General features: G+C 39.7%; 2 protein-coding genes across 2 annotated transcripts in view; one reads left to right on the forward strand and one right to left on the reverse strand.

Annotated features, from left to right (window-relative positions):
* LOC133420152 (collagen alpha-1(XXV) chain) overlaps window positions 1-12,613 on the forward strand; it is a 174,044-nt gene that overhangs the window by 138,568 nt on the left and 22,863 nt on the right. The window contains exons 12-16 of the mRNA XM_061709747.1: window positions 878-922; window positions 1,658-1,684; window positions 5,404-5,448; window positions 11,362-11,394; window positions 12,020-12,055. Of these exons, the coding sequence (XP_061565731.1) occupies window positions 878-922; window positions 1,658-1,684; window positions 5,404-5,448; window positions 11,362-11,394; window positions 12,020-12,055 (186 nt within the window). The remainder of the gene's footprint in view (window positions 1-877; window positions 923-1,657; window positions 1,685-5,403; window positions 5,449-11,361; window positions 11,395-12,019; window positions 12,056-12,613) is intronic.
* The window catches only part of rpl34 (ribosomal protein L34), a 216,838-nt gene that overhangs the window by 128,980 nt on the left and 75,245 nt on the right, over window positions 1-12,613 (reverse strand). The window lies entirely within an intron of this gene.

Consider the following 12,613-nt stretch of genomic DNA (forward strand, 5'->3'; position numbering starts at 1 on the left):
ATTGTGGCAATATACCATCGTCATTATGTCAATGACTCCCATATGTGGGCTGATGAATGATACAAGGTTCCAGCATTTAAAAAGTTTCATCACCAGTGTAGCGGGGAGATCATTTTTCCCACAAGTCTTCATTATTGTGCTAAAAATGAAAGCCACCAGAAGAAACTGAGAAACAAGAGAAAAGATCTTTGTGAAAATGAAAAAAAAGAATGCACAAAAGTGGGGTTTTTTTTTCTGTCTAATGTTTTGTGCGTGTGCGAATGAATACCCATACTGAGTTACCCACTGACGGGAATTTTAATCAAAATAATGAATTGCTATATTTTTCATTTTAGCCGGACTAATCAGCTTCATCTGGTTAGGGTTGTCTGTCTGGGTTGAGGAATAGCTACTGCTCTTTTAAAAGGGTAATGATGTGGTAGGTTTACACAGGTCAGGGGGTTAATTGTTTTTGGCAGCAGACGGACCGAGGTTGGTTTCTCTCGTGGAGCTGCAGAAAGATCGAGCCTCGCACTAACAGTAAACTGGCATCCACCAGATGGACTTGGCTTTCTCCCTTACTCATGTACAGAACGGCAGCAGACATAATTAGGCTTTTAATCAGCCTGTTTATCCTCCCTTACTTTTAGATTTAGTTTGCAATTTAAATAACTGTAAATGTCTGAGCTTCTTTTCCTTAGATTTAGTATAATTTATTCATCTGCACACCTATAATAACACACAGAGAGATTCAGATACACAATCCCACGTCCTTGCCCCATAATCAATGTGTAACCCCCCCCCTTCCACACACACACACACCTTTTAATTTTAGTTTGGAAAGCAGAAAACTGAATAAACCGTGTATGTGCGTGTGTGTGTTTGTGTGTATGTGTAGGGGGATGTTGGTATCCCAGGACTGGACGGTGTCCCAGGGGCCAAGGTCTGGTGCACACATGTTTTGTGCGCTCTTATTCTCTTTATATCGCCTCTTACGTCTTTTAGAATCTTCCCTGCCCTTTCAGTTTGAATAGATGGATTTTTTTAATCATTTAATCATTTTTTTCACCTCCTTCATGGTTTTGGACCACCAGCCTAGCACTGCTTGTTTTTTTCTTTTTTTTTTAGTTTTTTCAAAGACACATGCACATGTGTTTTTGCCATTTATGAGGCATGAATTCATTGTGTACAAATAAATGCGGTGCATCTAAGTTTTAGTTATTTATTTCTGCCTTTTCAGTTCAAAGAAACCTCTTTTTTTAATGTATTTTATTCTTTCACCTGCATCCTAGTTTTGGACCACCAACTGTGCTTCATTTGTCTATATGTGCTCTTTATTTCATACATAAATGCACTTTTAATACTTTTTTTTTTCAAACCTGAGGCATGAATTTGTGTGAAAACAAAGATGGTGCATGTTTAGTTGTAATTAGTGAAATGTAACTTAAAAAACTATGTTGACTACCTGAAGTCATGAAAAAAACAGTCAAAAAAAAAAAAAGAAGCCAAGACTTTAGGGTGTGATTGGGGGAAAGAAGCAATAACACAAGTATACCAGTAATCTACGATAAATTTAACCCCAGATACAATCTAACCCTAAGTGGCTGCGGTAATTACACCGCCCAGCCCAGCTCCCAGAGCTGTCCAGTGTTTAATACTCTGCTTTCTTTCTCAACAGGGTGAAATGGGAGAACGAGGTGAAAAGGTAAAGCGCTAATTCAGATCTCCAAACATTATTCTTAGTGTCCCACCATGCGGTAGACAAGCCGCTGTGATAAAACGGCAGCAGCTCTTCCCACATGTCTCTCAGCTTTGGCTCATCTTATTCTGAGATCTGGCCATCAGTGAGTCAGCGATTAAATGAGTCGCTAAACTGCACGCAGCTTCGCCAGGGGATGCCTAAAATAAGGTCCCAGGAGGGACAGCTTCACCCTCTCCATTCCTTAATTCTAATGGTGTCCTAAGTTGTTGGAGAGCACGAGGCGGGAAGTGTGACCACCGACCAAACCGGCAGCCGGGGAGGGAAGTGATGATTCAGTCTGCTTCATCGACCACAAAATTGGCCTTCGGGCTGTTGTTTTAAGTCAAATCAGACTTGTTTTCGATCACCAAAATACCTGGGTACAATCTGGCTTTGTGGAAACAATCACCTAGCAACCGCTGCTCACAGCATTATAGGCATCCTGCAGAGAGCTGGCTGAATGCAAATAACAGCTTGATACAGACTTCCTGAAGCCGCAGCCAGCCGATTCGAGGGAAGCGAGATCGTGTCATTTCCATAAAGTTGTAAGCATCACCCAAAGCTCTGAGAGGGTAGATTGGTTTCCAGCATTTCAGTTTGTGTTAGTGCGAAAGCGGTATCCAGGCCCACACACACAAAGTGCCGCTGCTGTAGTCTTTATGTGTTAGCAAAAGCCTCCAGACTTTATTCGTATCGCTCCATAAAATCAGGCTTCATCTACCTACCGCATGACCCTTTTGGCTGACACGTCTGTAGCTTGGGAATAATTTGATCAAATAGCAGTGTTCCTTACTCAGGTTTTTTTTTTTTTTGTTTGTTTTTAGGAAAATAAAAAAAAGGAAATCTATCTTTTTTAAGCATCAGAATGTAATTTTTGCTAATTTCCAGACCTGTCAGACTACTTACAGGGTCTCAACTTCCAAGCTGAGAATTGCTTTTCTGAAGTAAGGCCAGTTTTTGTCGGTGTAAATTGTAGATTTTGGCTTTGTTCTCCAAAGAAAGAGCCAGCGAGCAAATTCAGGAAAGCAAATTACGATTCTGACTCCATGCTACAAGTCATTTTAACTTCTAAGAAATATATATTTCTAGATGGAAAAACACAGAAATGTCAAGCACAGAGACGGTTACAGTAATCCCCATGTCTTAAAGTTCGTTTTGAATTAACCTCCATTCGGACAAATGGCTTTGATTTCATATCCTTGGAACAGTTGTTGTATGATTTGCAGCCCAATTTTAATAGGAAATCATGTGGATTTATTAAAAGTAAAATGACCTGTTTGTTGCCAGGCAGTGTTTTAACTTGGACCAAAGAACAAGAAGCTTTTTCTTCAAGAAGAGCCAGACATGTCGACCTGAACTGTTGTTTTTGCCATTGATTGTTGGCTAATTAACCAGCGGGAGAATTCAGGGAAGCAGCCTCTAACACCTATAAAACCGAGAAGCTTAGAAACCTGTTACAGCTTCTCCTTGGCTCAGTGTCTTAATCACCTGACTGGGCAACAAAAACAACAAACTTCATTTTACATTTGTGGGATTTACTATTAACCTACTACACTAATGTTCAATCATTAATCACAAAGAAAGTTTGGAGAATTTAAATACAAATGAAAAATACAGGACTTTTATTTCATTGCTGACAGTATGAACCCATTATATTTAATGTTTTTTTTTTGTAATCTGTTTAATTCACTTTGTTACTATGCGACCATTTTTGGATGTCTGCAATACACTTTTAAAAAGTTGGGACGTGGATGCTTCAATGCTATAAATGAAGTATAGAAAATGATGATAATGTCATTTCAAAGAGGTGGTGTAAGCAGTTGATGGTTATTGCGATTTGGTACAAAAGAAGTGTCCATAGAAGGCTGGGTTTGTATGCATGGGCGTTCCAAGGAATGGATTATTGGAAAGGATATACATTTTTCTCCCTCTACGGTGCATAATATCATTAAATGATTCAAGGAATTTCAGTGCATTAAATCCAATGGCAGAAGCCTAAGCTGGAACTCCGGAGATGTCTGACCCTTCAGACGGCGCTGAATCACAAACTGCCGTTCATCCAGAGCTGATATAACCGTGTAGACGTTAGAAAGCTTCTGACATAATTGACAGGACAGAGCTCCATTCACTAATGTCTCTTCGATTAAAACTGTACAAAAAGGAAGGCCTATTGTAACCTTCTCCAGTGGCAGCAACAATGTCTGTGGGCTTGAAGGCTTCTGGGATGCAAAGGTGTATTGTAATCAAAAAGATCACTTTGTTTGTTTCCTGTTAAGCCAGGATCTGTGATGGCGACGGTTTTTGTCACCGTCCTTGGTAAAGGTAATTTACACTTTTGTGATGGCAGCAAAAATGCGAAAACGTACATGGAGATTTCTAGCTATAAAGTTAACAAGAGGAAGTCAGTTTAGGGTATCTGTGTGCAGTTAAAGCAGCATAAAGGAAGGGTTTTTTGTATTTATCTTTTAGCTGATTGGGTACCTCGACAGGAATAGACTTTCTAAATGATTTACTTTTATTTGGTCTCTTGTTTGGTCACTTCATCCCAAGGGATGACTGGGACAGGAGTCCAAAGTTAGTGTGGTTGTGTGTGTTTTTACTGTTAATTGGGAAGGAAAAAGTTAAAGGAAGCAAATATTCCCATAAGCGAAATTGAAACTGATTTTTTTAAGACTTGATTGCAGAAAGAACTGGACAAACAACACCTGAACCTTTTCATCACTTGTTTTCTTCAATACAGGAAAGTCTTGGTAACATTAGAATTTTTTAAAGGAAAAATGTGAAGTATGATGGGAGCTTACTGTCTTCAAATGAAAAAAAATTGGTCCAAGTGTTAGAATCGCTTATCTTTTTATTTTATTTAAAAACAATAATCCTCTCAGAGCTAGATGTTGATAACTGGACTGTCATGTTGAGATTTCGATTTAACCCTCATCCTTGTTTTATCATCACATTATCCTGTTGCAAACACAACACAATACTTCATTTAATAACACTTGAATGTGGCAAACTCATTAGGAAAGTGTCTGTTAAGGTAAAATGAGAGAACGTTCCCATAGACTTGCATACCGTGACCCCTTTATGGAGATGTGACAGACTGCAGGTGGAAGACATGTCCAAACTCCTTTCTGAACTCTGAATGTGCAGTCGGCGGTCTCAACCACAAATCGAAACTTTATTGCGGCCGTAAAAGAAAATTCAGGCCATTAATGTAAATCATCTGGAAAATATGATTTAAAAAAAAAAAATTCTTTTAAACAAAATTTTTATCGTAACCCAACCAATTGGCTATTGGTTAACATGACTATAAACGGCACTGACATTTAGTCTTTTTCATGGAGCTAAGATAGGAAAGTTGTAAATTTGGTAAGCTGCAGAGGCTGACGCCATGAGTTTAGGACGTCTGTTCTACCCCACAGGGTGCATTACATCACATGTGATCAAACTGTCACCACAGATGGCGACCAACGTTGATGAAACACCGTTGCCATACTGTACGTTAATGCTAATCTGGCCGCAATAAACTCGGCGTATTCTTCAAGCATCAGTTACACTATTCATAGGCAGACCTACTGTGTACGACGCTTTTTTAGGCAATCCTCTTTTCGGGCTTTCAGGGTTTTAGGATTGATTAAATTCTGCATTCAGCAGACTGAATATGATTACTTGTGATCTCATCACAGGGTGATATGGGTGAAGAGGGACCGAAAGGTGACATGGGAGAGAAGGTATGTCATTTCTTTTTATTATTATTACTTTTCTTCTCTTTGTTTATGACTTGGATCCTGCACAGAGAAACAGTAGACGGCCCAGCAGTTGCCAGAAAGCATTACAAAAAGTTAATGTTAGCCATCTGAGACGAGATCTGGGGAGCGCAGCACAGGCAGCCGGAGTCAAGTGCCATCCCTTGTGAAAGTGGAGGCTTTGCTGGAAATATTGTTCTAAACTAATAGAACCATGTTTTTCTGTCCAAAAAGCTTTTGTTTTCAGGAAACTTTTGTTTTGAATCAGCAGTCTGACTTCACATTCTGAGGCCTTATGATCCCCATCAGAAACTCATCACGCTGCTTATGCTGTTATTGTTATGTAAAAGAAGCATTTATGAAAATAGACTGCAGCTTTATTTGTTAGTTATTAGGCCGACCTCATGGCAAAGTATGGATCTCTTTACCCTTCAAAAGCTGTTGAAAAGCGTTTCAGAAACAAAGCATTTGCGAATTTGAATAAACCATTCATTGAAAATGTTGATTCAACTTCTCGTGATTCTGGGAAAAGTCTTCCCGGCGTTGCCAAAGAGTGGTAGTACGATCACTGACACCAGACAGCCAACCCCGTGTATCGTGATGTATTATCCACCCGAGACGCTTCTTTTTGCAAAGGATACCGAGTTGGATAGGAAAACATAATGTAATTCATAGACCGGGAGCTGAGTGGGAGTAGCGTACTCAAAATGCCACGACCAATTTATTGCCGTTCAGTGGAGAACAACTTTGATAACCTCTCACTTTATGGGCGCTGTGGTTTTTAAAAGACTGCCGAACTTGGCAGCCAAGAAGGACACAATTCGGAGGAAACATATGCAGGATATCATGTGTGGAAAATGAGTGAACAAAAGGGAAAGTGTTGCAGGGGATAAAACTTTGCAGCTCCGGGAGTGCTTTGATGTCGTCTACCTTAGTGCAATAAAAGGAGAATGGACTAATGGATTTTTGCCTGAGGAATGAAAAAGGGAAAAGTGGAATTGAATCCCATGGTTATTGAGACTTTCTTCGGTCACCTGCCATCCTTTCTCAGAGCGTGTTCTCATTTGTTTTGTAATAAAGGGGCAGGGTGGGGGGGGGGGTGCAAAGAGCTCAAAACAGTTAAGATTTTCAGTTAAGATGGATAAGATGACCTCATCTCAGACTGTCAACATCAGGTTAGAAGAACTGGCTGTTTCATGTAACATTGTGCACGACATATGGAAGGAATAATTTCAATCAAGATACTTTCAGATGAGTTTAGCATATGTCGGACACACGAAGAACAGATTTATATTTTCCGTGCAGGAGACGTAAACGTACGCTCAAGCGGAGCTGCTGTAGGAGCTGCATGACTGATGAATGGCTCGCCTTTATTGCTGCATCACTGCTAGAAAAGGAATCTGGAGGACAGAGAGGGACATGGGAAGAGAGGATGGCACTCTCTCTTTTTTCTCCCAGCTGAGGATTCCCAAGTTGACGGTTGATAGCATGCACTGCAGGGGAAGTGTGAGAACAGGAGGTGTGAGATGAGAAAGTTAAAATGCTTCAGCAAGGGTGAGCAAGGGGGGGAGGGCAGATGGGAGTGAAATGGCAGAGAGAGTAGTTGGGCTGTGAGTGGTACAAAAGGAGACAGTTTTAACGGTAGGGGACCTGTATCTGTGGTGATGACAGGATGAGCAATCTAAACGTTTGCCCACACTAACTGCAAGATTAAATACTTGCATGGATTGCAAACAAAAGACTGATTATAAAAGAAACAGTCAACCTATGACACATAATTCTGTTACTGTGTGATTCTTGATTTATTTGAGATCTAAATATAAAGGAATACCTGATTTAGACGTTGCAAATTTTAACATTTGGCTACTGGAACATTTCCAGGTCACGTGATTGTCTCAGGATAACAGATATGTTGTGAAAGTCACTGGCTTGGCCTTTAGCAGAACTATCCCAGACCATCACACGTCCTCCTCTGTGTTTGACAGTTAATACAGAGGAACCAACTATTCACCAACTCAACATCTAAAAACCTTGTAAAAATGATCCAAGGATTTGAAATGTTAAATCACTGCTGCAGAAACTTCAGTAGCCCACTAGTGGTGCTGAATGCTGTGACTCAGACAAGCCTTGGTTTCTTATTATGAACTTTAGATTCCAGCTGAGCTCTGACGTTTTTTATCATTTCAGGTCATGACATTCACCTTTTTAAATTTGAAGAAAAACTTGAGGAATCATTTGGCCAAGGAAAGGATCAAAACCCAAACTGTGTGAATGACAAACAGCAGCAAGTTGATTTGACTTTGTTTCAGCAGAGACACGAGTCCGTTAAATTTAATTTAACACATCTATAGTAGGGGTGAAGCTGTTAACGCCTTAAAATTGTATTTGTTTATTTTATTATCTGACCATTTCTTTTCATAAGCCATAAATACAATGGTCTTAATTGAGCATTAGGTGTTTTATCATCAGATAACCTTTATTCTTTATTCTTTATTCGGATCCCCATTAGCTTCCACTGTCGTGGTTGCTAATCTTCCTGGGGTCCACATAAAACATCACATAAACATACAATACAACATACAAAATAAACTGACACTTGTCAGTCTAAATCTAAGTACATTAAAAATGGCAATAATATAAAAATAGAGATATAAAAATAGAGAAACATTTGTCAAGCATCATGTACAAAAACATTGATTATTCTAACTGTGTGGTCTCACTCATAATTTTTTTTTTAATAGATCTTTTGAATAAATATTTGCTTTTGATACTTTTCATATTTGCAGGTAATGTGTTCCATTGTTGGGTGGCTCTATAAATAACAGATCTTTTAAGTATATCAGAAGTTGGTTTTGGAAGTGTCAAATAACCTAAGCTCACCTGTCTAGTATTATGATTATGCTTTAGACCAGCATTTAATAACTGATCTCTAAAGAAATCTGGCTTCCCCTCAATCATTGCATACCTCTTACAACCTCTTACTTTGAATGCGTTTTTGGGGTTTTCCACTTGTCAGTGAGCCATTTATTTATTCAATTTGGTTATTTTGTACCCCAAAAAAATAGTGATACGGAAAAGTTGTCACTAGAGGATAGATCCGGCAAACAAGACGGATATCACAAACCTGTTGGGTGATAATACTTTCGGAAACAAATATAATCAGTCAAGACTGTCACGTACGTCCGCAGAGTAAAGAATATGAAGAAGCGAGCTGGTCTTTTTTTATAAATTGTACCGGATTATATTATTTGGGTAATTTTACCAATTTTCCTCCGCTTTTAGTATTTTACATTTATGTACCACATTACCTGCTGTGTTGCTTTTATACACCGTCATTAACTGTGCGGAGAGCTGTTTCCAACTGCATCTGCAGGTCGATCTGTGGCCTCATTTAGAACAAATCATTACCACAGTTAAAAGCTTTGGTTCTGAACCATTTGCTGCCTAAGTATGTAACTAGTTGTGAAATTAACTGTGACTCATCATGCAGAAAAAAGTTGTTTTTTTTTTTTTTAAGGCTTTTACTATTAAAAAAAAAACTTGTATAACCCTGAATAGGAGGGAGCAGGTATAGTATTGGTTCCGGGGGGTTCCAGGGTCTATGAGTGCTTGGCTTTGACCAGTGGGCCACAGCGGTTGGTTTTTGAATCCTAAGATTTAGCCTCTCTCTTGTGAACGGGCCACACTTTCATCTGTTGGCAGGGCCTTGCCACCCTCCTAGCCAGTCATAATTCATGTCGCCTCACGTATATTCAAACTCAGTGACTGTGGTCGATGTTCATCTGAGGCCACCAAATTTGGCCATCTCTGCTAATAGCCATAATGTTGAATAAGAGCAATGTTTCGAAGGCTGCAGTGGCATTAAATGGTGACATACAATATATCTCGCCTCTGCCCTGACTTCACTGCTCACAGATTCATTCCCACCATTTCCTTTGCACATCTCATTCCCAAGCAAACAGCTGGTAAATGGCCTGATCTACTAAGCATACATTATGAGACCTTCAGGCTATTAGCTTTAAATGGCAATATCCAGAGACAGGTCTGGGTGCATGTAATGAAGTGGAGTTGTGGTGACAGCGCTCCATCTCCCTCTGCTCTGTGGTTAAGTCCCAGGCTGCAGCCTCACCGTGGTAATTGGCCCAGATGGGACTTTTCGGCACTCTCTGCCACACCTCAACTCACCTCCAAACTCCGCCTCCTTTTCCATCTCACGCGACGGCATTTGGAAGAGATTAAACTCTGGTCGAGACTCTCACTTGGCTCCCGAGCTTCGTGTCGCTGGTGTTAGATCTGTTCTGACAAAGTGTTATCCCAAGAGAAGTGTAGCATCCTCTCGGTCTTTTGTCTACTCCTCTAATGCTGACTTATTTACGTAAAGTTTGTAAAGTAAATGCAAGTTACATTTTCCACAATATTGCAATCCTGCTGTGTTAGCTGAGGGAAAAACATAATTCACGCTTGTTTAAAGTGCAATGAATCTTTGATTTGGCATGATTATGACCTTAACAAGGGGAGATTTTTTTCCCTTTGTTGTTTGGATTTGATGTAACAATAAAGTGCATTTTAAAACCCGAATATTGGCAATAACCCAAATTTGCACGGCCATGTAAACACCAATAAACCTTTTGAAAAACCCGAATTTGCTCATATTCGGGTTTTTAAAAACCCGAATATGACCCCTGGGTTACTCCTTTTAAAACCTGAATATTCGGTCATGTAAACGAGAGAAAAAAAAAGTGCATTTTAACATATCCATCCAGGCCGAATGGCAGCAGGTGTGCACCAGCTCTGATTTGGCTGTTTGTTTTAACAATGTCACAAAAATCAAAAGGCCTCCTTCATTATAAAATAAGTCGACAGCAGTATGAAATTCACGCTGTTTTTAAGTGTTTGGCCTAAAACGTTCCCACTTCATTGTGTCAAAGTATGTGCAGGCATTTAATTCGTCATAAAACGCAATATGAGTAGTCTGTTTTTGCAGCTAACTGGGGAGGTCCAATCAGTTTGCAAACTTGTACAATCAACATAATATAAAACAACTTGTTAACATGCCCACGTTTTAAACGGAACGATAGTTTCTGAGGTGGGAGTAGAGACACCGTCGAGAGTGCAACCTGGTCCAGCCGTAACGCAGTTTATTATCTCTTTTTAAAATGCTTTTTAAAAAAATCTGCAATTAAACATTGCCTTGTGTGCTGTGCATCATAATGATTCCCATAAAAAGCCGAGGGTGAGAAACATTCCTTCAGCAACTTCTGAGCGTGAGGCGTGTGTGTAGTGAAACCACACAGTCCACACCAGAGTTAAAGACCCAGTCTCCTCCTTTTTCCCACCAACCGCCCATAATTACACTTATTGGCCCCTTGTTTTATGTCTGTTTTTACTGTACACTGCTGTAGTAATGCCGTGAATAGGAGAGGCCTCTTCTGGATGTCTGGACAAGCTTTGCCTGAAAAATTCCACATAAGTAGCTCTTTCTCCAACGAGTCCAATATGTTACCTGAAGAGGTGTAATAAAAAAATGTTCAAACGGTTACAGTACATCTATCAAGCCCCCTTTACTGTTGTGGATTTCTCTTATTATAGTGTAGGATTTCACTCCTGATTTCATCACCGCTGCACATCTGCGCTCTGACTTTGTGAAAACAATGAAATGATACCCAGCACTGCAGTCTCATAAATGCAGTCTCAAACTTCGGTGAGAAGGTATACTGAGTCTTCACGCTGTTTAGAACAGCAAACGATCCTCTTTCCTACTGGATTTCCTCGGTTTATGGCCACAAAAATGTAGCTGTTGCAAAACTATGCTCCACATTGTTCAGTAAACTTGCTTGTTTCATAAATAAACCTCTGTCACTTCTGGTATTTCATTTTCTTTTCCTTTTTTTAACTCAGGGAGATGCAGGCTCTTCTGCTGCAGGCATCAAGGTGAGTGCTGAACTGATTCCAAGGGTTTTTTTAAGTGCATTTCTTAATTTCTCCTATTGTTGTGTGTGGGCTGTTTTTTTTTTTTTTGTTCTTTTTTATTTTAAATTGTGTTAAAATGTGGAACTCAGCACAACAATACAGTTGAAAGATTTGAAGCTAGCTTAAATGTCCAGAGGCCGTTTCTTCTGTGTCCCTTGGTGAAGTTGAATCCAGACAAACCAGACTAATTCTTTGCAGAATTAGGAAGGTTGGCTGGGCTATTGTTCAGTCAGTTCCAGTAATTATATCCCTGCAGTTATACCATAAAACAAAACCAAAAGTAGTCAAAACAATAAAGTGCTTTCAAGAGTTTTAAGAAGAACATGCTCGCCGCCATTCTAATCCAAGTGACTTCAAACAGAATAGTTTCACAGATCAATGAATCAAGAGAGCTTTCTACAGGCAGCTTGGAAGGAACAAAGGTATTATGGATCAACTGTAGATTTTACAATGATGGACATCCTGTCAAAACGGGATTAGTTGAAACAAAAAAGAAGCAAAGACCAGTAGAAACAGTGGATTTGACAATAATTTCTGCTACAAAAGAAAAGAAAGAAAAACTCAACACTCTTTGCATTTGTTACAGGGCGAACCCGGAGAACCTGGACGAAGTGGGCATAAGGTAATAACTTCAACTGGCAAAGATCAGGCTTTTTGATTGCAAAGGGAAAAAAAAATGATCACACGTAGAAGTTGTGGCATCAGAGTTTGTTGCTAAAAAGTTTACAACAGTAACTCTCTGATGTAGATGCATCTTCTATTGCCAAATATATCCGTCTGTTGAATTAAACATCAAGGTTTTTGTCTGTTTCTGCAAGATGTTACAGCTGGATATTGCTCTTTTACAACCCTTGACAGCCTTGTGGTAGTAAGGATGGTTGTATTTGGGGAGATCAGCGGGAGCCGACCTGTTAAAGTTGTTTTAAATTTACTTGGTTTTGACCATATTTTCAGGCCATTGTAAAGCCTCAGGTATCATCTAAGCCCTAAGGATATCTTAATGTTTTTATCAAGATGCAGATTTATGTTGCCTTGTATCAGCGCAGCTAAAGTCTTTGTTGAAGTGTGTCTGCTGCTGCGACCCCGCTCCCAGCCAGTGTTCTCTGTTTGACGCTTTCCAAGGTAACGAATGAAAACAGGGCTCCGTACTGCTGAAGAAAAAGCTGCTAATAAGAATCTG

This window comes from Cololabis saira, chromosome 20 (genome assembly GCF_033807715.1).
Source record: "Cololabis saira isolate AMF1-May2022 chromosome 20, fColSai1.1, whole genome shotgun sequence".
In the NCBI taxonomy this organism is placed as follows: Eukaryota; Metazoa; Chordata; class Actinopteri; order Beloniformes; family Belonidae; genus Cololabis; species Cololabis saira.